A 25,796-nucleotide genomic window follows, 5' to 3' on the forward strand; every position below is an offset into this window, starting at 1 on the left:
TTTCTGTTCGCGTTCGTAAGTTCCAAGCTGAAAAGAAAACTACCCATAAAGCCGATATCTAAACACGTCTGGAAAAGTTTGCTACTTGAATATGTGAAATTTTAACATGATTAACAAAGATTACGTATCTTTGTTTTTAACGTGCATTAAAACAGGATAGTACCCGTGTTATTTGTTACTTATTTGTTGGGCTAATCCACAATGATACGTCTTCAAAGTTAAAGATACTAAACTACAACAGAACTTAAAAATAAAGAAACTAGGTTATTGCATATGAAACATATTTGTTCTATAAAAAAAATTGGTTGATAGTCAATTTGAAATCCTGCGAATTAGCAATTGTTAACTATACAATACAAAACAAGCAAAAAATGCATCCGAACAATTGAGCGAATTTAATTTTTTCTAAGAGAATCACGAATGTATCTTAGTAGTATTTTAGTATCTGGCCAATCTGTTGGCAAGAATTATTTTATTGTCTAATGAGGTGATTGGAAAATTTAAAAAGCAATTTACTATTTAATAGACTTTGCAAAACGAAACGCATTGGTGTTTGCTAAATATTTCTTTTTTAAATGTATAGGAAAAAAATTAACAAAACTAAATTCTACACAATACCCATACCTGGAATAAAACCAAACAAATGAACTTTGTAAATAGCTCAAGAATCTTTATAATTCCAAAAAGACCAAATAGTTGGCTTGGATTTATCGCATGGTATGACTTGGGCTTATTTACGTTTTGAGCACTTCTAAACCGCAACCAGTTTGTTAAGTTTTAAACAGGCAAACTTCATAATAAAAATATATAAAAACATAAAACACGAAAACGTTTCATGAAAACATATGCCAATAAAGCAGATGAACAATTTGTATGTAGAGCGAACACTCTTAAGCTTAATCGGATGAGAAAACACATAACGATTCATATAAACTTAGCAACTACAAATATGCCCCATATGCCAAATAAATATATATATATTTATCCATGTTAATAATGTCTTTCCATTGTCATTTATTTTAAAAGGGCTCACAAAGGAGGAGATGTCGATATTTTTCGGTTAGCAACATTTTTCTGAAAGTATTCAGCGGAAACCCAACAAAACACCATGAAATATTTTCTTGTATATTAATACGCTCATTTATTTTAGTGACATTATTTGATAATTTGTAGAAATATTAATTTACACTCTTAAATACTTGTAGCTAATTTTTGCGTGAAAGTTTACTTAAACATACATACAAGTATGTACCTTGAATAGTGCTGCTCACTTTTATAGGCTTGAAATTGTGCACTTTCAGTGCCTAGCTATTGGTTTTAGTACCCTTTCCAATGGTTTTGTTTTATATCTCTTTCGCAATAGCTTAGAAGTATATTAAGTTAGAAAATAATTGGGATTTAAAAATTTTCTTTTACTTAGTTAAATATGCAAATACAAACACAGCTGACAGCGACTCAAACATTTCAATTATTTATCTATATACTCGTTAAAGATATCTAAATTTTGTATTTAATAGATCTTCTTAAAGATTATATTGCTGTATTAAAATTCTATGCTGCAGCAGTATTAAGCATATATATATATCCTTATACTTATGACTATATATTGGAATTAGACGCTTTTACATATATAGTTATGAATTACAAAAGTTTAAGTTTAGAAAGGGATGAAGAGATAAACAAGTTATCGAAACGTAAGGCTGGTTAGTAGAAATGTGCATATATGTACAGGTAAATTATGAATTTCAAAATGGAATAGCGAGTGTCTCGCGATCTCTCACAGGCAAACTAAAATTACATTCAGCATTTACACTTTCTTCATCTCTTAAAAGCTAGACAACATACACCTTACGCTAATTCAACAATGAAAACGCATACAACGAACGATTTAAACTACAATAACAGATTAAGGTTTGGTACAATTTCATTCTTTTTGTTTTTTTTCGGTGATAATAACATATTATATAATATACAATAATTCCTTTACAAAAGAGTCAGTCCATTATGTTGGTTACCAGCTTGGCAATTTCTATCCGCTATTATGATTATCCATTTAGATCTTCATAAAAAACCGTTCTCACAATATGCCATTCGTATAGTATTGATAACCGTCGTACAGTTTGGTTGACAGACTTTTCAACGAGTCCTGTACAAGCTGTTCAACCTTTCGCTCCATCTCTTGTTCGGTTAAATTCATATGAAAGCGTTTTCGGAGATTCTGTACGGTTCCAGAGCACCCATTCTTGAAGCACGGCAAATGGGCATCTGTTAAACAAAGTTATTATTACGGAAATCTTCTTTTTTAAGTTTCTTTCTGTCGAACTTACTGCTGCGCATAATTTCCACAAAGTTAATAATACGATCCATATGCTTTCGAGCAGACATCATTCCAACTAACAAGAGCTTATTAAATTCACGCCAATGCTCCGAGTTCGTGCCACCCATCACCTCGACAAATTCTGGCGTTAGCTTAAAGGGCGACTGTTCGAATCCTGAAAACGGGCAAATTAAATTGAAATTAAGTTATGAGTTATGAGAATGATCTGCAGAATACCTACCCAAGTTTTTAGGTGATATACTTAAAATAAATCCAAAGTCAATGTGTATAATATGCCCATCCGAATGGAAGAGAATGTTGCCATTATGCCTAGAGTAATTGGATAAAAGTCGGTAAGAAAAACTAGTTAACAACAGAACTATTTGGCGTACCTGTCCTTGACTTGCAGCAAATATGAAATTAAACAGTAGGCCGCACAGCTTTGGACGAAATTTTTCTGCGCGCGCCGAAAACTTTCTCCGTTTGGCGAGCCGTACTCATCGATGAAATACTCTTTCAATGATTTGTTGGAGTTCTTCTTAATTTGGTGCAGGGAAACAGTGTTAAGGATCGGCTCAATAAGACCACTATCATTCGACAGGCAGACTATTTTGTACGGGCGCACCCACAGATCCACTTGCTCTTCTTGCCAAATAATTTTGAACATCTGCAAAATATATGTTACGTTGTGAGTTACAATTTTCTCTTGCATACTCGAATTTGTTTATACCTGTAACAGTTGGGTAGCCATTAGTTCCTGGCGTAGATCATCGCCACACTTTACGATGGCGGAAAGCAACCGCCAGTTTGATAGATGGCCATATGGCGAGGACTCCCGGATGAGCTTTTCCTTTTCGTGCCAAGGTTCCTAAAGGAAGAATTGATTACACATAAAATTCCATTTTAGAATTGAACCCACTCACCTTTAAAGCAGCCGCCGAAGGATCTTCCGGGTCGTTACTGAAGGACTTGGTGTTTTCGCAACTCAAATTGCTGCAGTGACGCAAGCGCACGTCGCCAATATTGAAAACGATTGGTGGACCTGTTAAGAAGTAAAGTGCATTGCTTAGACACACGTTTACCATTGAATTTAATGTTATGTTACCTTGGTCTCGTGAATCGCAGGAATCCAGTGATATTTGTGAGATGGTGTCCCGCTCGCTCACCTTCCGCATGTTAAGGTACTGCGCTGTTATTTCGTCCTCCTCCTGCGACCACACGTCATCTTCCTGGAACTGAAGTCCACCCAACGAATGTACATTGCTGCAGCTGTTGTGTGGGCCAGCATCCCCGCAGCCGCCATCAGCTTCTGCTCCTTTTTTCCGGCGGCAGCTAGTGCCCTGCTGACTACTACTGCAGCTGGAAGTGCGACTGCAGCTCAGATGTTGGTGGGAGTTCAGGCAGGAGCCGTCCAAGTGCTCTTCGCTCTTGGTGTGCCGCAGTGAAGGCATCATTTTTGGAATCAGGGGAGAAGTATAGATGTCGGGAATCTCAACCACTTCTACGTATATGATATAGGGCGTTTTATCCTTCGAGTTCAGTACTGCGGTCTTCTCCTCTGTAATACGAACGACATGGTGTGGAATGTCCGAGTACAGAGGAAGCCAGACTCTAGCGGGCAGGTTTTTGTTAATCAGGTTGAGGGACATCCGCAGCGCCGAAGTCTTCTCCGCTTTGGAGGGCCATGAGGTGAGATTTTTACCAACGTTCATCAACGCCTTCATAAACTCCTTCTGCGGTGACGTCTTTGGAGCTCCACAGCTGCACAGCGTCCTCTGCCCAAGCAGACCGTTCACTTGGCCTCGAACCGTCTCGAAGCAGGTGCACCCGTTATCAAATGCGTGTCCGGAAGTTAAGTCACCGAGGCACAGTTTGGCGGGCGTAGTGGGAAGTGTTTGTGTGGTATAGGGTGGCTGCTGGTACATACGGTGCGATATACTTAGTGTGTGGGGCGAGCGGAAGTCGGCTAGGAGCACAGTGGCATCAGATTGCGAACGGTGGTGCGTCTTCTTGGCAAGGGCGACCACCGACCTCGGCTCTCCAACAGCTCCAGTGCCGGCAGACTTGAGGTCGTTCTGAGCCTGCTTGTGCTCCCTTTTCGAGAATATCTCCTTCATGAGCGCCAGCTTAGATTTCCGAGAACTGCTGTGCGAGTTCCCCAGCGAATCCACTTGATAGTTATAGGCCTCCAAGAGCCAGAGACACTTCAGCGAGAAGTCAACCGACTTGCGACACCGAATGGTAAGATATGGATCTAGCACCTCAGCTAGCTCATCCATCTGAATGTACATAACAACCAGTTGTGGTATGTATAGATCAACCTCTTGGTCGGGAAAACTGAAGATCTTGTTGCCGATAAAGCTGAGAACTCCCGGTTCCTTCGAGTAAAAGAGGTAATGCACAGCAAAGTGTATGTTGAACACTGGCGACTCAAAGAAACGCAAAAGGCCGCTTTGGCCTTTCTCTGGCTTCTGGAGCACATCTGACACAGGTGCTTTTTCACTGATGAAATACTTGACGACGCCAGGAACAGGAAGCTTAAGTTTGTGTATCGAGTTGATTGATGAACAATTTGTCAATGCGCCTTCACTGCCTTCACTATCTCCAGGTAGACGCAAGTTGAGAGTACGTTCCTTTACTTTTGAATCGGCAGGTGGATCGGAAGGCAGTTGAAGCTTTAAATTTGAATTTGCAGCTAGCGTTTCCGTAGGCGTGACAGGGGGCGTGCTAGCAGCCGAGTTTGCTGCAGCTGCAGCCGCTGCCTTTTTGCTTGAACTAGACGTGAGCAAACTGAAGAATTCCTTCTTTTTGGAAATGTCTGTAGGTGACTTGACCACGTCTTGTGGCACACTGCTTCCTCCATTTGGCACACTTACTACACTGACTGTCGCAGAGTGATCGGGCTGCTCTTTCTGCTTAGCGGCGTTTTTCTTCTCATGGTTCTCAATAATGCTCTGGGCTGTGCGGAATATGGCGTTCTTGGTGGCGCCAAAGAAGTTCTTAAACAGCACTTGGTCGTTCTTCGTGCTCTCCGTTGGTGTCGGAGTGGCAATCGGTGTCGGAGTCGCCGATGGCGTGGCTGACGCCGTTGACGTTACATTTGGCGTGGACAGGCAATGTGCATCGGCGATGTGGTCTTGTTGAGATTCTCTGTGGTTGGAATCCGGATCGATTTCATTGGGAGCTGTTCCGAGTTCAACATTGATAGCTGCCTGCGACATGTTCATGACGCGATAGCGAGTTCGGGCGTCGACGCCAGCATCCACTGTGTCTTCGTTATCGACCTGGTTTTGGGACGACGGCACGTTGCTCCGCTCCAGGACCTGCTGCTGCTGTCGCTTTTGTTTCCGGGACGGACGCAGGGTGCGACAGTCCAATTCGGTGGAAGCGGCATGTGGGGGATAGAGGCAGAGATGGTCCGGTTGCATAATGTTGTACTCCTCGTCGATGGATGTTGTATCCATTAGATCAACGCACTCCTCTTCGGCATCGGCATCCGCGTCCATCTCACCCGAATCCAGCGACTCATGTGAGTGGCATATGCGATTCAGAGATATTTGGTCCGACTCTGAGCCACAGATGATGCCTGCAGGAAGGATTAGTGTAGGAATGAGTGATTTTTACATGATCATACAGAAAACAGGAATTCAAAAGGCTCGACTGATTAGACAAAAAGTTGTCTCGCACTCACCAGAATCATCCGATCCAAGACTGGTAAGATCCTCTCGCTTCTTGGTGCTACCAGCGCTACTGCAACTATTGTTACTGCTGCTACTGCCGTTGCCTGTGCTGCCGACAATGACACCGATCATCTCTGGGCCACTGGCCGCAACCGACTCGCTGGATTTTGGCCGCATTCGTAACGTTGGACAAGACTCCACTGTAATCGAAGCGTATGGCGTTAGGGAACAGAATGAATAACAGGAAAGAAATGTGGATCTTACCGACGGCACTGGACCTGCAAGCGGCTGCCAAAGAAATCGATTGCTCATGCTGCGGCACAGGATGTTGCACGTTGCCCTTTGCGGCTCCAATCGTGGGCGTGCACGCCGTCGACATCAGAGCCGGCGTGGGCGTGCCTGGTGGGGAGAGGGCTGACGTTACACTTGCCGCTGTCGTGGCAATTTTGGAGCACATAGTCGCACCGAGAATGGACGGTGAGCAGAACGTGTTTTCGCTTTCAGCATTTGGTGATGACACTTCGACCTAAACGGGAGACAGATAAGCGTCTTTTAGACCAGTTTATGGATAGCCTGTGTCGAAGAACATTGAAACCCTGTCCCTGCCTTTGTTATAGTTTAAAGCGGCATGCTGTTATTGACTGGATTCGATAACTGAAAACACACACAAGTATTTAGCACTGGTGTATGTGTGTGCAAATTGAATAACAATGACAGCGACGCAATGATAAAAATATAAATAAACAGCTTGCCGCACACAGCCACACGCTCAGTTAGACACTTAGAAACTTTCCAGGTTTTACAGCTCTAAATGCAGGTGTGGGTTTCAAATGTTCGTGTGTGCACTCGCAGCCAACAAGGCAAACGGGGTGAAGGCTGGGCCTGGGGTCTTGGGCCTGGGAATCATCTTGGTCGGTGGACAGTGGTACACTACTAACCTCCGGAATGCGTTGCAAGGCACTGTCGAGGCTGCGATTGCGGTGGTGCTGGGTGTGATTGCTGTGATTGTTGGTCACCTGCGAGACGGGCGGAAGCAGTATGCCCATGGATCTGCAAGGAAAGAGCGAGAATTCGGATTAAATTGTGAAAAAATCAATGCATCTGTTGCGGTAACACAGTGTGCAAAAAGCACTCACTGAAAACTCACTCAGTCGCAGCTATGATAAGTGAGTTATCACACTTCGTGCGAGCGATTTGTCTGGACGAAAAAGCCCAGCCAGAGGTCGAGTGATATCTGTTAAATTCAATTAGCTGCACTCTCGGCCAGGAAAATACGCGTAGGGCCCAGAACAACGCGCGTGAAACATAAAGAAGCCCAAAACCGAGAGCACTGGGAAGTGAATATATGTATGGGGAGTGGGGAGGAGGGCAAGAACCAGAGACTAGACGGTCAAAAGCTTGGCGATTGCCAACGACGACCCACGACGACTGACTAATCGAGTAACTTTCGCAGCCTTTGTTGACAGCTGGTCGCTGCTGAAGCTCGCGGGCTTGAGCCAAAGCTCCTGGCCACTCGGCGTACGGAGAGCCGCAGCAACGATGACGTCGTCGAAAGCTTCCAGATAGGCAAAAGTGTGCAGAACGAGGGTGGATCCGAAAGTCACTATCTCAGGTATTTTCCAGCAGGCTTATCGCGCTGCAGGCGGACAGGAGTAGCCTATTACGCGAACACCAGATAAGCAATGCCAGTGCGATAAGCGCGCGGTACATTGCTTACCGAAAGGCCCGCCTTGCCCTTACGGAACTCTGCAAGATACAGACCACGACCTTCGGCGGGAATGGAGGTGCGCTTGGCCACAGGTTCAACAATCCCTGGCTGCGTGACGCAAAGCAACGGCAAACTGCCAACGGGTCGTTCCGTATGAAAACCGAAAGGCTTTTCCGCTTCTGAAAAGCGGAGCACTCCCATTGTGCGGCCATCCCGGAAATGATATTTGAATACGGGACAGCCCATGGGATCAACGTCATCATGGTGTCCTACCAACATTCGCGCTCGGTTTCTCTTATTTTCCATACGTGTCGTGTTATTTGTTTCACAACACTCGGCGATGGGCGCATTCCGAGCATTCCAAGCATTCCAAGCCACTTAAGTTGTCTCGTTGTGTCAACTATTTACGCTTATGCATTAATTTACCGAGCTTTCGATGCCTCCAACGCTCGCACAGGGGCTTGCCTTCGCGTTGGGTGCGGATCTGCCCATGCCTACTTCTCATTCCCATAGCCCTTAGTTCGCTTGATTAACCATTTTTCACCATCAAAGGATTTATTTAGGAGCATCAGCGGGAACGCTAAATTGGCGGCACGAGATCGAGAGCGTCCTAGGCCAAGGAGCTTCGGGGTGCGTCAGCCCCGCATCCATCCAACCGGGTGGGTGTGTAGCCGCACAGGAGCGCTTTGCCGGCGCACGCACTTAACAAAGACAGGGTGTGGCACGTCATCTGCCAGGCAACTCGTGTACATACACACAGCGCGGCCGCAGAAGATAGGACTTCAATGGCTCAACTGGGTTTCAGTAAAACAAACTTTTGGCATTGGGCGCGAGAAATCATTTGAAATGTTCTACGCAATTATTCCAATCGCAATAGTGCTGAACTACCCACGGGGGAACCTAATAAACGGGCTGTAGTTCAATAAAAAGCTGATAAAACACCAGTTCGAAAGGGAAAGATTTTGCCTGCAGGCAGCCGACTGCTCTAGCAATTTAACAACGAACCTCTTATTTATGCTGGGTAATAAATATCCATCCCAGAACACTACAAACTCTACTACAGCAAGGGAGTGACGAAACAGAACTCACCTAAAGTCCAAGCTTAAGTTTCTTTGGTGCGTGGAAATGCGTTTCGGCGGATTCGCACTTCCCGGAGCTGCAGATGGCGCCAAACTGAGATTTGGTCGGCCGTGCACGGAGGGCATGGAGTGGTTAAACACGCGGCTCAGGCTGAGACGTGGCTTGGAGTATCGCGAGTGCTTGGGCGTGCTGGCCGCTGAGCTGGCTCCCGGGAGGCACTTTATCGTCGGCATTTGACCGCCGATGGGCAGCGTGACGGGGGCGGTCATTAGAAACGCGGGTACGGAACTGCCGTTTCCATTGCCCAGGTCCGATCCCAGCGAGGAGAGCGTGGTGGTGGAGGCCGAGTGAGGCTCGCAGGCTATGGAGAGCGACGACTGGCTGTGCGGGCTGCTCATCCTACAGGTGGCGGACGATGTGTTGTGCTGACTCCCGCTGGGACTTGGATGGCTTGCCGAGGCGGAGACGGAAACAGAGTCACAGGTGCTCTCCGCCACAGTGGGACTGTGCACCACGGTGCTGTTGCTGTGCTCGCTGGAGCTACTGGTGCTGGTGCAGGCGGCAGTCGAGTGCTCGGAAATGTCCTCGTCATCCGTCGCTGGTGGCGCTGGCGGTGGACACGCCCATGTTTCAGCCACCTCCAGGTTGGCATTGTCGCCAATCGGAGTGCATGGGCTCACGGCTTCGACGGCTTTTCCGTTCATGTTTAAGTCGGACAGCGCGTCTGTCACGGACAATCGCACCGTCGTGGGCAGGCAGTGATCCACGACATCGATTCCGGTGGCCATTGTCGCCACTGTCGAGGGCGAGCAGGGCTTGCTGACTGGCCGTTCCTCTGCCACAACGACGACGGAGGAAAGGAGCATGTTGTTTGCATCGATTTCGCGGATGTGGCGCAGGGCCGGGTAGCCACTGTTCTGGGCCACGGGCTTCTTCTTGGCCACGCCGCCGCCCACGCTGGCTATGCTGATGCCCACGCCGACGAGTCCTCCGCCAGCAGTTTGCTTTGCCTCCACCGGAGCAGTGCCATTCGCCGATCCCATGGGAGAACTGCAGGTTGCATTGCTATTCTTTTTACCCTTAAATGCAGATATAACGGAGTTCATTTTGATTTGAATGCGGATAGTTGGATAGCCGTGTAGTATTGTGGGCAGATTTTAGGTTTGGCTTCTAATTGCTATTGAGTGTGCTTAATTGGCGACGTAAGCATTTCCTTCTGGCACAACCTCGGAATTGCTTGTTGGTTCCATCGCTCAACTATGCGTTTTTGAGTGAAATGGTTTGCTCTGGGTCATCGGGGTCTTTCTCATCTAATTGCCCTGTCGTCTCCGCTCATTGGCGCGGAATATGTGGCTCTCATATCAGATCGTCCTTTTTATAGTAGCTGCTACAGTCGCTTTTCGCCCATCGAACCACTAGAAAGATAAAGAAATTGGTGTCAATTAGTAATGTTCGATCAATTTAATGCCCCTTATCCCAGTCTGTGGTTCACATTCAGCCAAACGTAATGTAAATTTATGGTAGTGTATTATAATATACTTTATCATGGTCTCAAAATGATTCCAGAAATTTCTCTATTTCAACTTGATTAGAATATATACGCACACGCATACACATGCAATAGGTAGAGTATCAGAATCGAAGATGCGGAGGGGGGAATAGCCTTTTAAAGTATTTAATTGTACGCCGCCTTGACCCATTTAATCATGGTGTCACGAACAAACGCCGAGCCTTATTTTTCGGTATGTATGTATATCGACGCCTAATACAATATTCTTTTGTTTCAGAAAGTGTCAAATGGAAGAGAGGGAGCTGCCACTTCAGCTACTTCTGCCTTAGTCGTCTTATCTTGGTCGGCCACATCGCCCTGCATCCTCGCCCGCATGCACGTTCGTTCATTGGGCAATGAAAATTTGATGAGTTGGTGACCTGACCCCAATTATGTGTGTTAGCCATCATCTGAACTGACTCAATCGCTCGTCCGTTAACTGGTGCTGCCGTTAATTGTCGGCCTAATGATGTTGCTCGCAGGTGAGTTACACTCTTGAAATCAGTAACTGATTTGTGATCAGCACTCAAACAACACTCTATTACTCCATACTGAAATAGTTCTGGCTCGCTTTTGGCCTTCGTACGTCGGCCATGTGCAGCTGAACTGCCGTGAAGAGGTCTAACGTGGCTTGGAGCAGCTATTCGGCCCGAGCATTCCAACTGGGACCTTTGAATCCACGCTTCTCTGGCCGTGTTTCGTTCTCGGAACGAGATGAACAAGATGAAAGCTCGCAACGAACACCAAGCTGTTAAACTCGGGCTGCCCGAGCAGCTCTCCTGCCACTCCGTTCAGTGACTCCGATTTCGGCTGCAGTTGCAGCTGCAGCTGCATGCCACTGGATTCAGTTTCTTGAACAGCTGTGCGGCTGCAGTGGTTTGGCAGCTTAACAGCTTAGGAGCTTAGCTATGTGCTCTCTCACTTTTTTCGACCAACTCAAAGTGCACGTTGCACTTAAACCGAGAGCTGCCATGGAGCTAGACCTTTGAGAGCTAGCCACGGTACTGATACGTTAATTAACTGCATAGTAAACCTTTTGTGGCTGCACCTGCAGTCAACTCGCGAATCTTTCAGGTGGTTGTTCGCATTCTCAGCATATTTCTGCTTGGAGGCGGACTGTATCGCCAATTGTTGCGTTCATTCGCTGTTTTGAAAAGAGCTTAGATCAACGCAAAATCACTTACTGGGAGCTTCCCTATCTCTAACCCATCGATTCGGCTTTCCCCATGCTCAACAACGCACTCGTTTGGAACCATCAAGTTGGTTTATCAGCGTCCCAGCAAATACATACTTGTGTGTCACAGTAAAAAACCCATTTGGAACTCGGAGGCAGCAGTGCCACCAGCATTCGCAACAGACGCCACGAAGCTCGCGCTCGGTTGCAACAGCGAATCTAGAGTTTCACATTCCGCTTCTGTGCGGTTAATAAACCGCAAACTGCTCGAGACTTCGAGACAACGCAGTTAGGCGCAGATACTATTGCCGCTGCGCAAAGCAGACTCCCTAAGATACAATATGCCATATGTACCTACATACATATATGCAACGTGTTGGATTGTGTGAACGCCAAACGCCGCTATCAAGGTCAGCCCAATCAGCGAACACACACGCTCGCCAGTATCTACATAGTTGAGTAACTTTGAAAATACTCAAAACACGATCAAAGCGCCTGCAGAACCAAGTCGATAGATCGATGCAATTAAGTAATTGATTAAAATCCCGTGCAGACATCCGAAAGTTGGATATTATAAGGGCCACCCTTTTCACACAACATCAATTTTCCGTTGCACTTCAGAGGGGACAGCTGGACAGCTAATCAGCCAATCAGCCGCGGTGCTCGAGGAAAAGCCTAATGATCGTTTTTCATCTTCATCCGAGGGAAAGTTGGGTTACACAACGAGTGCATGGCTTGGGGGCGAAAAAGCAGGGCTGGCGCCGCCCATTACACGGTTCCACTCTATTCCACATCAATTCCTAGCGAAGATATTATTTCTTTATTATATTCCCCAATTAAAAATCGAAAGTTATTCAAACTAAGACATCCCACAAAAGCCATTACGAAAGTTCTCCCTTCAGCGAAAGTTATTGGGAGAGGAGTATGACTACCATGAAGTCGCCCTTGGAAGAGGAGTCCTAGAATCCTTCAGCCTCAGTTAGCTGGCTCATTGAATAGGAAGTTGTTCAGTGAAATCGAAGCAACCTTCGCTGATCATGACAATTCAACTTGGCTTTCTAGTTTGGCTATTACTGTGCGGCTGTATCAAAAGACCGCTTCTTCAGCTCATCCAAATTGTCCTGCTGCACGCCATATGGCGCGTTCCCAGTCGAAAGTGATCCGGGCTGCCTGGGTCGTGGACAACCCGTATCTGGTGGCCTCGCTGCCGTACCTCAACTTCCTTCGCTTCCTGAAGCGGAACTTTTTCCGCAGGACTGACTTGCGCCGCCTGCTCCAGGTGGGCCTTGTCCGTTGGAACGCACTCAGCGATGCCAAGAAGAGGTTATTCGAGCCAGAAGTAAGGCACATCCCCACCACTCCATTGACTTATGTTGCTCCCCATTCGCAGCGAATCTTGGCCCGTGTGGCTCGCAGGAGAAGGAATAAACGACGCCGCCGATTACTTCGCCGTAATCGGCATGGCCAAAAAGGACATGGTGCAGTGCGTCGGCCCATCTACGACAAGCGTCCTCCACCGAGACGCCGCAGGTGCAAGTAGAGTGAGATTAGCCTTCAATGAAAATACGCAAAACTCAGGAGGAATGAAAAGCAATGCTCAAGGCAAATAGTGAAAAATCAGACTTCAGTTCAAAGTATTTGTTGTTAGAAGAGATTGTTAGAAGGTAGCATTATGAAAATAAATATTTATTTGTATACAAAAGTAGAGAATCGCATTGAATGAGCAGCAAATAATGCTGATTTCGTTACGGAAAGAGAAAATGCGGGTTTATCTTGCTTCATAGCCTGCGATCGGAATCTGGATGCCGGAAAATATGCCACCGGCGAGACAATTCGACAAGTCGTCTTTGTGTGCCAATATATAATTTATAATTTGTTGCTTCCGTTTGCTACGCAAACAAAGCAAAAGCAGCCACGAAAGCAAGTTGAGAAACAAAAATAGCGACTCTGACCACAACTAGTTTTCAGTGCTCAGTTTTGAGTTTTGAGTTTTCAGTTTGGCCTGCGCTGACGAACCTGACTTGGCGCTTTTGGCATGATTAGTGGATCTAGTGATCGGAAACCAATCCAAACTCGTTGCCTCTTGCTTTGAAAATTCCCGTTTCGGATGTTTCCACTCACCAGCTGCTTACTTAACTATTTGGCAAGCGTGTAGCGACTCAACAGGCGGCAGTTGCAGCTCTTATGTCAAAGTTATCGCCACTCGAAAGCGTAATTACAGTTTAATTACAATCCACCGCTCACTGGAGCTGTTCCCGGAGAAAGACTGTCCAGCGTCTTCCATTCGGGCGACCAGCAATCTTGGGTGTGCGATTCGGAAAGCCCCGAATCGGAGTCAAGCCTTGCTAAGCTTGGCTAAGAGGAGCATTGCGGGACAGGAGATCGGGCTCCCCTTTGTGCTCTGCTCTTTGTTGCCGTATGTCTTCCTGTCCACACTTCGGTATTTGGTACTCGCCACCAACTACCACTGTTCTGCGGAGGGTTCAACGACTCGAGCACGTTGAAGACCTCGGTGGCCGGTGGCCCTATGTTAAACGCAGCTTAGTCTCGAAATCGATGGCTGCACTGGTGCACTTGTGGTCACTACACTGCCGCGAGTCAATGAACCGTCCAAAAAGTAGAAGAGATCAAAACACGCCTGCTCGAAAGGCTGAGTGCAGCTAAAGATAAACCCAGGCATTTAAACGAAAGGTCAGGTTTCCGTGTTCCCGCTCCCGCTCCCGTTCCCCCTCTTCCCTCTTCCCACTGCCCGAGCATTCTTTTGCCCGCATTTCGCCGAGATACCACGGCAATCCCCGATGCGCAAGAAACTGAAAACAATCAACAAGGGCGGGCTCGCATCCGGATATGAACGTAGTGGTGATAGCGGCCTTATCACCGGACCAGGCGCACCACTTCATTCCATTTCATTTCATTGATTCCAGAGCAGGAGTACTCACAGTGTCCTCATATCCAGTCGGTGCGGAGACCAGAGAGTGGAGAATGGAGAGCGGTGAGTGGAGAGTGGAGCGATGCAATTTGCTGGGTATTGAAGACTATGCCAACTAACGCGAATAGACAGAGCATTCCACTTTCACTTGTGGCTTTCGCGTCGCAACCCTATGCCGATGATTATTATCACCGTGGAAATGGGAAGGCGCCGCCGCGACACCTTATTGTTGCTCACTTGCTCGCGATGCGCCTTGCGTTCGTTTTAAATGTTGTTTTCCAGGCGAGCGGTACGCGGACACGGTACGCGGTACACTGTACACGGTACCAGTTTTGCCCAGCAATAAACAATTGAATTTTTAAGTTGCACAAGCACCAACACAGGCACCCACACAGACACGGTTACAACTACAACACTACGAGAGGGCACCACTACCAGCGCGTACGCGACTTGCAAAATCTCGTTTCGCTTGTGTGCGTGTGTTTGCGAGCAACGCTGGCTTGGTGTGCGTGCGAAAATTCACCCGACGAGAAATCACAATTCGACGACACTTGTTTCAATAATTCAGCAGCATTCTGCGTGCTTCCTTGCCTTGCTTTGCTTTGCTTTGCCAGTCTCGGTCGCGGGTCGATCTCCAATCTCAAATCTTAAATATAAACAAGTTGTACACTGACTTTAGGAGGTGGGCGAGAGGGCTGCGGGTTGCGGGCTGCTCTGCTCTGCTCGCTTCGACCGAGGGGCGAGACACACACACAGACGCACAGGCAGAGCGACGTCAGACATACACACACACAAACATACGCGCGAAGGAACAAAAAGAGACGCGCCCATAGTATGTATACATCGTCAATGCACAAGGATGCACGAGTGAGGCGCCGCGTAATCCTTTGGCCTGTGTTTATCACCTTATTATGCACAGCTGCAGCACGGCAAAACGATCGGTAATCCACTTCTGCTCTCTTTGTGTTCCACTACAAAAACAAATTTCGCGACGACCGGACGTCTACACACGTCCAAAGCAATCGACTTTTTTCTTCGAATGACGCGTTGCTCGGCGAGTTTGTGGGCACTCGGCGCGGTCGCGAGTAATCCCTAGCGCGTCATTTTGCCTGACTCTACGGTCACACTGTGCAACGACCACTTGAGTTCAATGAGTATACCCGTTACCCGTTACTCGTTGAGCGAATCGGTTAACCCGTTACTCGTAGAGCAAGCGGATATACCAGATTCGTTAAACGGTATTTAATCGGGTTCAGTAACCGATTCGAAACTTTGAATCTAACGAACTTTTAGTTTTTAAAAGTATGTTTCTCTTTCTTCTGCTGAATATATCTTTCTTTGTAGCGCTTGGACTCCATCTTTTTGGTGTGAAACCCATCACCCTATTCTTCCCGATTGCGTAGCATCTGGTGACGGCATGAATTAAATAATTCGTTCTTAAGTGACGCTTAGAAGCATTCCTCGGCAAATTGTGCAATTGTCTGAGCGTCCCAAATTAGAAAATGCATGATAAGCCATTGGCCGCCTTCGGGCATAGTTATTTAATAGCACACAAGCCCACATGTTCAGATCTCAAGGCGTAGATTACGTTTTTCCGACCGGACAGCCTGGTTCTGCGTGAGTTCAACAATCTCTAAATTGGTCGTTGCAATGTAAATTGTGCTGCAGGCCACTGCGATTGTTCTTCTTCCCCTTCCCCATTCCATTCCCCTGGCGCAAGCCACATTCATTTGATTGACTTGAATTGGCTCTCCTCGGATATGATCGTCCGCTCGAAGTGTTTGGCTGGGATGCGGACGGACAGCTCGGGTTTGGTTTTCCATTTCTCTTCCCTTAGGCCTGCCATCTATATTGGAATCTCAATTTATCTTACATTAATTGCAGTGGGCACTGGAAGTCGACTGTCTTTCTCCACCCGAATGGCTTTGTATCTGGGTGCAACGGATATCTCTATTTAAAGTACCAACCGAGTTTTCTGAAATCCGATTTCAGTGACACTAAAGAAACCCGGGTTTTGAGTGCGTCCGGGAAATGCTCCTAAGCAAGTACTTGGAAACATCTCGTGACACATGGTCGGGAATACGATTGAGGCACCCCTCAACTGCGGAATGAGTGAGCAGGAGGTGATCCTGTCCCATGCGCATGTGGCATGTGGCATGTGGCTTCTACCACTAGTTTAATCGACGGCGACTGGGAGAGTGCGAACTGGTCCAGGGGGAATCGCGCTGTTGTAAATGGAACCATATGCGCTCTCGAAGTATTTTTGGAAAACACGAAACCAGCGAAAAGGGAGGTTTCCTGCGTTCAATTGAGTTCGATTTGGTGCTAGATGATTTGATGTCATTGTCGCCACACCCAAGTCTAAAAAGTGTAGTTCATCGTTTATTGTGTACTATTATAAAAGCACTCTACATCCAGTAAACAAATATGGGGAGTGTTTCCTTTGGGAAGGCGACTTGTCAGCACACTACCCATGCGCCAGTTGGCTGAACGGTTCCAATGTTTCTGTGGATTGAAAAAAGGAACAAATCAGTCAGGCCTACGCAATTCAACTTCGATTAGGTGCATTTATTTATGTTTAGAGTAGCAGGGAGCCAAGTCAATTACGTGACTCTACGTGCGAGATTGCAATTGATGCAGGCACTGTTGAGAGCAGATCTGTAAACAGAGAGATGACTAAGTGCTGGCAGCTGTTTCTCTTTCCACTTCGTGGGCGCAGGCAGAGCACAGAGCACAGCGCTCGGGTGGGGGGCACACGCACAGGATATGCGTGTCATCAGACAGGCGCACCCGAATCCGAATCCGAGCCGCAGTAGGTAGGCGCTCGCTTGACCTGCGCAGGGTGAACACACCCATGGTGTGCGGCACAGCTCTCGGCACGCACATACTTCGCCCCGTTCTATTTGGGTCACGTTTGAAGGGAGGACTTAGGTAGGACCACTAAACAGCACGTTTCACTTTTGACTTTACAATTGACCCGGCTGCTTCTACCGCTTTGGTTGGGAACAATTGAATTAATTGCCCACACTAAGGAAAAACATGTATCGTGTAAAATGGCACTAACCTGCGTAGAAACTACTTCCTACTTCCTTTTCCTCGAGCCGCCCGTTGATTGAGCTTTAGGCCGCTGGGTTTTCCGCATGCTGCGCTTGCGGTTTTCGCTTTTCCGCTCTGCGTTATCCTCGTTGCGCTTCTTGATGAACTCCAGGCGCATTCGAGACTTGACAATCTGCTCGGGGCGGCGCATCTCCTTGTCGTTGCCGGTCAGCCGTTTCTTAAGCTCTAGTTTCACGTTGTGTCGCGCATGACGGCTGACTGGGTAGCGTTGGGCATGGCTCAATGGCTTGGCGTTCTCGTCACCACTGTCTGCATTCTCGCGCTGCAGCTGGTCCTCGATCTTAGACTTCTCCTTCCACTCTGCATAGCGACCCGTTTTGAAGGAGGCAGGAATCCAAGCACCGGACTCGGTCCGGATTTTGTTGGCTCGCGGATCCTGTACAGAGACCATTTTCTTCTTAATTCGGTCCCACTTCTTCAGCCCAGGCTTGTGCTTCACGTCCTGGGATGGATTGTGGTCGGACACCGAGAACTCGGCATTCTGCGCCTGCCGCTCAAAGTTGTTGATGGCCAGGCCATCCTCTGTGTGCTTGTCCGCCGACTGGTACGGCACATAGTGGTCCTCGTCCTTGCTGTTTATCTTGCGCTTCTTCTTCTTTGGCTTATCCTTGTAGAGGGCGTCCATGTTCTGCAGCCTCTTGGGTGCAACGACTTTGTTGAAAGTGCTACTGATAGCTTCCTCGTCGGCGGTGGGCATTCTGTTTGAGCTCGGCTTTAGCGCCTCGGTCGTCTTCTTTTCCTCGTCGATGTCCTCTTCGGCGCGCTGCTGCCTGAACTTGCTAATCACCTCCGCATGCTGCAATCGTTTTTCCTTCATTACGACGAACTGCGTCGATTTCTGCGTGGTGTTCAGTTCAAAAACGGTCTGAAAAGCGCACAATTACTTGTAAGAGAGTGGAAATTTGATCGCAAAACTGTTGATAAACTTACACCGCCAGGGCGGAAGCTACGCATCTTGACCAGTATGTCGTGCTTCTCCTCCTGCAACTTGCGCTCCGTGGCAGACACTTTGGCCTGCGACTCTGCTGACTGGCCACTAGCTTCAGCCGCCTGGGCGAGAGCAGGCGCCGCTGTGAAGAAATCCTCCAGTGGCTTAAGTGCGAAGAATTTGATTTTCTTCACGCGCGCATTCGCATCCGTGGAGGCCACTGGCCGGGAGCTCAAGTACTTTTTGTAGGCGTTCTCGCTGGTGCGCAATACTCCGGCCTGCAGAAATACATATATACGAGTCTTAAGAACCTGAAATCTGGAGTGCATTGCAATTCCAACTTACAATGTGGTGGCTTTTCTTTATATCCGTCACTGTGAGGTGCTCTTCCTCGAGCAAGTCTTGCGGAATGGTTCCCAACGCCGAGCTGTCGTGTATATTGAAGGGCCTGTTCAAGAACAAGTGCAGATCCAGAAGATGTGCCGTGTCGTCCGTGGATACAATGGAGTATGCGGTTCCTGTGCGACCAGCGCGAGCGCAGCGACCTACCCGGTGCACAAACAGTTTCGGTTTACCCGGAAAATGCAGGTTCACCACAAAGTCCAGACTGGGAATGTCAATACCACGCGCGGCCACGTCCGTGACGATCAGCACGGAAACCTTCTTGTTCACAAACTTGGCGGTGTTTATTTTGCGAGCAGCTGGATCCAGGCTCGAGTAGACGGACGCGTTGGAGATTCCAGCCTCGGTGAGTATGTACGAAATGAGTTCGACATGGTGCTGCGTGCCGGCGAACACCACGGTTTGCGACTCCACCGGAATGACATATTTCAGGAGAACCACAAGCGCTGTGTAGCGGTCGTCTGGTCGACAGTAGAGAAACTTTAGGGCCAGTGCATCCGGCAGCTTGGACTCGACGTCCAAACGAATTAGGACGGGGTCGTTCAGTCCGGCACGCGCGAACTCCACTAGCAGCTTTGGCAGCGTGGCCGAGAACATGACCGTCTGCCGGGAGGACGGCAGTCTGTGCAGCGTTTCGTTCAGTTGCTCCCCGAAGCCCATCTCAAAGAGTCGATCGGCCTCATCAAACACCACGTACTCTGGGTAAACAACAAAATGAAAACCTGCTCTTATGCTCCGGATTCAACAACTCACCTATGGAGTTGAGCTTCAGGTCCATTTCCACACACAAGTGGAGAAAACGACCGGGCGTAGCGACAATTACATCCGGGCACGTATGTATGGCCGAGAACTGCGAGTCCATGGAATCGCCTCCCAGCACCAGAATGGTCTTCAGCTCCATGAAGCGGCCCAGCTCCTTGATGAACTTGTACGTCTGCACAGCCAGCTCTCGCGTGGGAGACAGGATCAGGGCACGGGCTCCCTTTGTGGGCTCGCGCCTCTGCAGCTTTTCGAACAGGGGAATCAGGAAGCAGGCCGTCTTGCCGGAGCCGGTCTTGGCCATAGCCACCACATCGCGTCCCTCCAGGATCAGGGGGATCGTCTTTCGCTGGATGGGCGTGGGCACCTTGTAGCCCCGCTTGGTGATGCCCTTTATCAGCTCGAAACCCAGGCCCATGGACTGGAATCCGCCACTCTTGTTCTTCTTCGACTTGGACTTGAGGATGTCGGCGCCGCGCTCGCTGATGGCCCCATCGTTGTCCAGTGAGGGAAAACCTGGTATTTCATCCGCCTGCTTTTTACGCTGCCAATGCGAAGTATTTATTGATTGCTAGGGAATTAAAGAACACTTTCTTACCATATTTTTTATTTGTTTTGAATAAACACAACACGTGCAAAATCGATGACTATTCCCTACTATCGATAACTGCATAGAGTGGGCCACACCGCTATATTTAAAATTGACTAACGCCACAAGTTTATCCGCTCAAAATACCGCAGTGCAGAATGGATAATGTAACTGTTATTTGAATTCTTAATTTGAATTCTTAATAGTTTTAATTTGCATTGCTTTAAAACGCATATAAACGCTTATCAAAATTTATTAAATAAATGCAACGTCTGTTCCAAGTGATGGATTAAACATGAATTTTTAGCACAATATATTTGTATCTACATCCGAAATGTTGAATTTCTCTTAGCAATCAAGTTAATTTGGTTCCGATAAAGAAATGGTATGAAATAGTCATTTTGCTGAATGATTTACAAATGCACTTATTGGCTCACTATCCTAACAATACCTTAACGTACTTACATCAAATCTATCTTAGCACTAACTAAACGTCCTCTCCAAAGTCCAAGTCCGCCTCCGACTCCTGCACCAGCACCATCTGCTCCAGGCGGTCTATGCGCCTCAGCATCTCCTCCTTTTCCCGCTGAAAGGTGTCTGCTCGCCGCCGCAGTTCTTCGTTCTGACGCCGCAGCTCGTGGAGCTGGCGACAAATCTCCGAGGAAGTGAGCAGCGGCATTACGTTCGGAGACTTCGCCGTCGGCTGCTTCGTCGCATTGACGATGGCCTTGCTGGTTGCCGCCCCGTTGTTTGCTGTACATTGCCCGGATCCTGCCGAGAGTGAAGGTCGCAGCTGAATGGTCTGGACGGTGCCCACTTGTCCCCGAAGCGAACTGCCGGACGCGGGATGGTTGGAAGGCAGTGGAGCTGGGATGGCGGCTTCGTTTAGGCTGTGTGATTCTTCCAGCAAAGTGGGCTCCAAAGGTCTTTGCAGAGAAGGGAGCTTCAACTAAACGTAGGGGAATAGAAGACAGCAGCTTTTAAGTTGTTTCTTTGTAAACCACCTAGTACTTACCTGTCGAGCCTGCAACTGGCGCATGTTGACTAGCTTTGTGCCATCGGGAAGCTGCCGCACCATTCCAGAGCTGCAGAGAGTCAATAAGACGATATTTATTATATTTCTGCAAAATATGTGAAGTCAACGTACCTTGCCAACGATGCGGGTATTTTCTGTAGGGACTTTGGCTGGTTGTCCGATCCGTAGAGTTTCTTAAAATCAGTCAACGAGATTATGCGTATATTCTGCCCTCAAATATTCTTCATTATAGGAATTGGCGAGACAAAACAATGAAAAGTATACCTTGTTCTTGGCAACCCCCGCCGGCGACGAAAGATCCTTCTGCTTGATGACATTCATGCGAATCTTGGGATGAGGGTTATTAACATTTGTGCGGAGAGCTACGACCGATGGCCGACCATTTCCATTCATGGACTGCTTGCCGCTGACGCCCGATTTTGTTTCGTGCAGCAGCATGCGTCCACCTTCCGAGAGCACAAGCTGGCGTCCATTCTGCAACGCGGTGTTCAGCATTTCCTTCGAGGCCTCGTCGTCGTTGTCCTGCACCATGTCTGCGATTCCGTGCGTCTTTAGCATGTTGAGCGCAGTGTTCCGCAGCACGTTTGCATCTGCAGGGGAAAACAGGTTTTCAATCCTTTGATATCATCGAATCGAGTAACTTACGGCCTCGCAGGTTTTCCAGGACATCCATTCGTTCTTCCACCGACATTTCTCGGTCGTCTATGTTTTTAATTGCTTCCGGCTCGTCCATTATTGAGCTGACAGCTTCACTGGTTTCCTTCTGCAAATCGAAAGCGATTAAATGATCATTGTTTCTATGGGCACCAGCAGAACAAAGATGAGAATTTAAGCAATGGGTAATAAATTTCCTTCTGCGAATCAATAGGAAATAACCTATCATTCACAATGGGTTGCAGTCCAAAATTGGGAGTGTTAGAAGTTATTTATGGCAACCGAATACAAGTGGTCGCAAGTACATACTCTGTTCTTATGCGTTTGTTGCTGAAGTTTCATAAGCGCAGCGTGGTAATTAAGGGACAGCCAAACAAAACGTGAGTAAAACCACATATTAAGTAACAAATATCGGACTTCAGCGAAATCCTGCGGGCGTACTCACCTCCGATTCCTCGTTGAACTTTTTACTGGCCTGCGCCTGCCGTGCCGCTTCCAGCTCCGCCAGCACATCCGCTTGTTCCGTGTACACGGCAAGTCCGATCGGCGTCTTGCCGAATTTGGAAACCAAGGCGACGTCTGCCTGGCACTTGAGCAGCAGGCGCACAATTCCCTTGTGCCTTTTCTCAACCGCCCAGTGCAGCGGGGTCATCCGAAGCTGACAAGGGAATGTTGGTTAGTCAAGTTGGGCCACTCGTTGTTGAAACAGCTTTCGGATGCTCTTACCATATCGCGGGAGTTGACGCTGCACTTCAGAGCTAGCAGCAAACTGACTACCCGCTCGTGCCCGTAGTAGCAGGCCAGGTGCAGCGGCGTTCGGTCCACCTTGGTCTTGGCGTCCATGTTGATGCCGCCCTGCAGAAGGATTTCGCAAATCTCCAGCTGATTGTTCATGGCGGCAAAGTGAAGTGCCGACATACCGAGCCAGTCGGAGGCGAAAGGCGCTCCATGCGCCAGCGCCGCCTTGACCCCCGCCACATCGCTGTCCCTGGCGCACTGGAGCAGCTGTTTGCCCAGGTCCACGCATGTGGCCGGCCCCAGCAGGTTCCCCTTCTTTTGCTGGACATCCCCTTCGGTGCGCTGTGGAGGAGTTGTTAGCTAGGTCAGCTTGCCTTTAAAGCGGGGTTACTTCGAATCTTACGATTTCGTAGTGCATAAGGTTGGAATTGGAGTTTTCCATGGGGTAGACATGGCCATCCGCGCGGAGAGTAGCAACAACTTTGCTGGCGCCGTGACTGTGCATTTTAGCAGACGAACACTTTCGGCGACCGGTGGAGGACTATAATTGGCATTACTGCAATAAGTTTATTGAGCAAAAGCTAAGAATGGCTTTAATTATGAATGTTTACGTTTTTAGATCTCCACTGTGTGACCAGACGAAGAAAAGGCGTTTAGGTCAACTATCGGATAAAATTGTTTCTAAGATGGCTTTCGTCATTGTACACCTGTCTCTTATTACAATATATTTAAAAATTAATTTCTGATTGAGTGTTATGTTAAGATATCCACTAGAAATGTCATCAATCAGAGCTACAGCCTTTAGGGCATTTACATGAACTACGAAGGAAAAAGAAAATAAAACTGAACTTATTGGTATATACCAAAAGGGAGTAATGGGTATCGATAATTTCTGAACCAAGCAAAGGTCACACTTTGTTTTTATCGAGTTACCAGTTCGTGAATTGAGGCTCGCGACGCGCTTTGTGCTTAGTAAAACTAATTTTTGGCGCGGTTAACTAGTAAATGTGCAGCGGGTTAATTGAATTCAGTGATTCGCGTACAAGATGCACCCACGTAAATAGGGAACCGGCTACCAGAAAAGCAAGCATTTCTTTGTTGAGTTTTTCGGGTTTTCAATGTTTGATGCATGAAAAGAATGGAAGTAACGGTAAAGGCAACGACTTTTTACTCTCCTCCTCTTTCAACCTCGCCATTTTTTTGAAAGTGCAAGTGTGTGTGTGTATGCTATGATTCAAATTTCCAGTGCGTATTAGGGAAATATTAAGAAAGGAAGCAAAAAAGTGAAAAATAATTAAAATCGGTGATGCCCGTATAAAAAGCACCCACGTAAATGGGGTATAGCTGAAAGCATTTTTTTTTCAGTTGTTAGGGTTTTCAAAATCTGAGGCATGAAAAGAAAGGAGGTAACGGTAACGGCAACGGTTTTTTGCTCTCTTCCTCCTCTTTCAACCTCGCCATTTTTTTGAAAGTGCAAGTGTTTGTGTGTATGCTATGCTTAAAATTTCCAGTGCATATTACGAAAATATTAAGAAAGCAAGCGAAAAAAATCAAAAAAATTAAAATTTGTTATGCCCCCACTTAAATGGGGTATAGCTAAATAAGAAGCAAGCATTTTTTGTTTAGTTCTTTGGGCTTTCAAAGTTTGAGGCATGAAAAGAATGGAAATAACGGCAAGTGCAACAGCTTTTCTTTCTCCTCCTTCAACCTCGCCATTGTTTTTTTTTTAAGTGCATGTGTGTGTGTATGCTACGCTTGAAATTTCTAGTGAATATTAGAGAAAATTTCATAAAACGAGCGAGAAAAGCATAAATAATGAAAAAATAACAGGTGTGGTGAAAAACTAAGGTAGATATCCGTACAAACAATGGTAAGTATCTGTTTTATTTTGTTCTTGACTTTGTGTTCATTTTCTTCTAAGCCCGCTGCTTTTATCCTTTATTTTATTCTGTTGGCGTTTTTGCTTTCTCTTTTCTAAAATTTGTCTACTCAGCAAGTTTTTGCTTGTGATCGTTTGTTTTCTCTTCCCACTCCCACTCCCTTTTTCGCCACTGTCATTTTTGTTGGTATTGCAACGACTTCGATTTCCTTCATGCTCTTAAGCAGCCATTTATTTTGCTGTGTTATGAAATAACGACAATTTTAAGATTTAAAGCAATTAATATATCTCCTTCTCATTTGAGAAGTAAGGAAGAAAGAATGAAAGGCAAGTTTAGGATTTCTTCAGCCGCCATTTTATTCTGGAGCGTTTAACGTTGCGCCAAGTTCTATGCTATTGATATTTCTCTTCAACTTAAAATGTTGTGATTAGTTTCATTTATATATATTTTGAACAATAGATTGTTTGGCATTTAATATTGACTACTAAATTTTATCCATACTCCGCAAAGTTAATGTTACCCGAAATTATAAGGCCTATAAGCGAAATTTTTATTAATTATCCCAGACTGATATGTTACCTATCCAAATGTTAATTAAAAAAAAGGAAAATATTTATTTTAGTTTTTTTTTTGCTTTTGCAGAAGAATTGCATAAGAGTCCCAAGAGTTAGTTTTACAGGTGAGTACATCCATTTTATACCTTAATTCAATAATATAATTCAATAATAAAAATCATTAATGGGGTTTGTAATCATTTTTATATCAAACATTAAAAAATATTTGTATTGAAATATGTATAATTATTATTAAGGTTTTTACAATATATATACTATATTTAGTATACTTATCTCAAATGTGCCAAAAAATAATGTCTGTATTAATTACGTTAAAGGGCCAATAACAGGCAATAGATTTTGAGTCGGCACATTTTTGCAACTTTCGAATCAATTAATTAATCAATTAATTTTTTAAAATACGTGGTTTTACAAAGTTTGTAATTTTGTTTATTTTTGAAGGTGTGTGTAAGTTTGATCAATGTGTGTCGCAAACTTAAAATCCGCTGTTATATATACGATAAAAACAAAGTGTGTGGAAATATATATATTTTTAAAAAAGTAAAGTGTGACCTTTGCTTTGATAAAAAAAATACGTGCGAGGCGCTTGTAGTTTCTCGTTTCTGTTCTCGTTCGATATCATCGTTATCCGAAAAACTCGATATATTGTAGATATTATCGATACAATGGATTCCATGGATT

The 25,796-nt window shown here is 46.5% G+C and overlaps 4 protein-coding genes across 8 annotated transcripts; 1 reads left to right on the forward strand and 3 right to left on the reverse strand.

Annotated features, from left to right (window-relative positions):
• Positions 1 to 1,116: 1,116 nt before the first annotated feature.
• On the reverse strand, positions 1,117 to 15,484 carry LOC6532221 (phosphatidylinositol 4-kinase beta). 3 transcript variants are annotated; one of them, XM_015193746.3, is made up of 12 exons: positions 15,343 to 15,484; positions 8,795 to 10,200; positions 6,936 to 7,047; positions 6,262 to 6,523; positions 6,009 to 6,197; positions 3,423 to 5,903; positions 3,241 to 3,359; positions 3,048 to 3,185; positions 2,710 to 2,984; positions 2,559 to 2,647; positions 2,328 to 2,492; positions 1,117 to 2,265 (listed from the first exon to the last, which is right to left on the reverse strand). In XM_015193746.3, the coding sequence occupies exons 2-12, from the start codon at positions 9,889 to 9,891 to the stop codon at positions 2,078 to 2,080; spliced, it is 5,115 nt and encodes a 1,704-aa protein (XP_015049232.1). In that variant the 5' UTR covers positions 9,892 to 10,200; positions 15,343 to 15,484; the 3' UTR covers positions 1,117 to 2,077. The 3 variants fall into 3 exon arrangements, with proteins under 3 accessions (XP_015049232.1, XP_002092994.1, XP_015049233.1); XM_002092958.4 differs by having other exon boundaries at positions 14,448 to 15,476; XM_015193747.3 differs by lacking the exons at positions 8,795 to 10,200; positions 15,343 to 15,484 and adding an exon at positions 7,145 to 7,406.
• On the forward strand, positions 12,527 to 13,213 carry LOC6532222. Its single transcript, XM_002092959.4, has 2 exons — positions 12,527 to 12,847; positions 12,899 to 13,213. The coding sequence occupies exons 1-2, from the start codon at positions 12,644 to 12,646 to the stop codon at positions 13,046 to 13,048; spliced, it is 354 nt and encodes a 117-aa protein (XP_002092995.1). The 5' UTR covers positions 12,527 to 12,643; the 3' UTR covers positions 13,049 to 13,213.
• Positions 15,485 to 16,806: 1,322 nt separating the features above from the next.
• LOC6532223 (ATP-dependent RNA helicase DDX54) lies at positions 16,807 to 20,377 on the reverse strand. Its single transcript, XM_002092960.4, has 6 exons — positions 20,242 to 20,377; positions 19,638 to 20,187; positions 18,828 to 19,582; positions 18,485 to 18,760; positions 17,502 to 18,419; positions 16,807 to 16,942 (listed from the first exon to the last, which is right to left on the reverse strand). The coding sequence occupies exons 1-5, from the start codon at positions 20,314 to 20,316 to the stop codon at positions 17,520 to 17,522; spliced, it is 2,556 nt and encodes an 851-aa protein (XP_002092996.2). The 5' UTR covers positions 20,317 to 20,377; the 3' UTR covers positions 16,807 to 16,942; positions 17,502 to 17,519.
• A 130-nt stretch (positions 20,378 to 20,507) lies between these two features.
• LOC6532224 (GA-binding protein subunit beta-1) lies at positions 20,508 to 23,368 on the reverse strand. 3 transcript variants are annotated; one of them, XM_039373653.1, is made up of 10 exons: positions 23,272 to 23,368; positions 23,064 to 23,216; positions 22,649 to 23,002; positions 22,368 to 22,580; positions 22,232 to 22,252; positions 21,914 to 22,031; positions 21,533 to 21,858; positions 21,380 to 21,474; positions 21,248 to 21,317; positions 20,508 to 21,181 (listed from the first exon to the last, which is right to left on the reverse strand). In XM_039373653.1, the coding sequence occupies exons 2-10, from the start codon at positions 23,163 to 23,165 to the stop codon at positions 20,720 to 20,722; spliced, it is 1,761 nt and encodes a 586-aa protein (XP_039229587.1). In that variant the 5' UTR covers positions 23,166 to 23,216; positions 23,272 to 23,368; the 3' UTR covers positions 20,508 to 20,719. The 3 variants fall into 3 exon arrangements, with proteins under 3 accessions (XP_039229587.1, XP_039229588.1, XP_015049237.1); XM_039373654.1 differs by having other exon boundaries at positions 23,064 to 23,201; positions 23,272 to 23,290; XM_015193751.3 differs by lacking the exon at positions 22,232 to 22,252 and having other exon boundaries at positions 23,064 to 23,290.
• Between the last annotated feature and the right edge of the window lie 2,428 nt (positions 23,369 to 25,796).

Source organism: Drosophila yakuba, chromosome 3L (genome assembly GCF_016746365.2).
Source record: "Drosophila yakuba strain Tai18E2 chromosome 3L, Prin_Dyak_Tai18E2_2.1, whole genome shotgun sequence".
Classification (NCBI taxonomy): domain Eukaryota; kingdom Metazoa; phylum Arthropoda; class Insecta; order Diptera; family Drosophilidae; genus Drosophila; species Drosophila yakuba.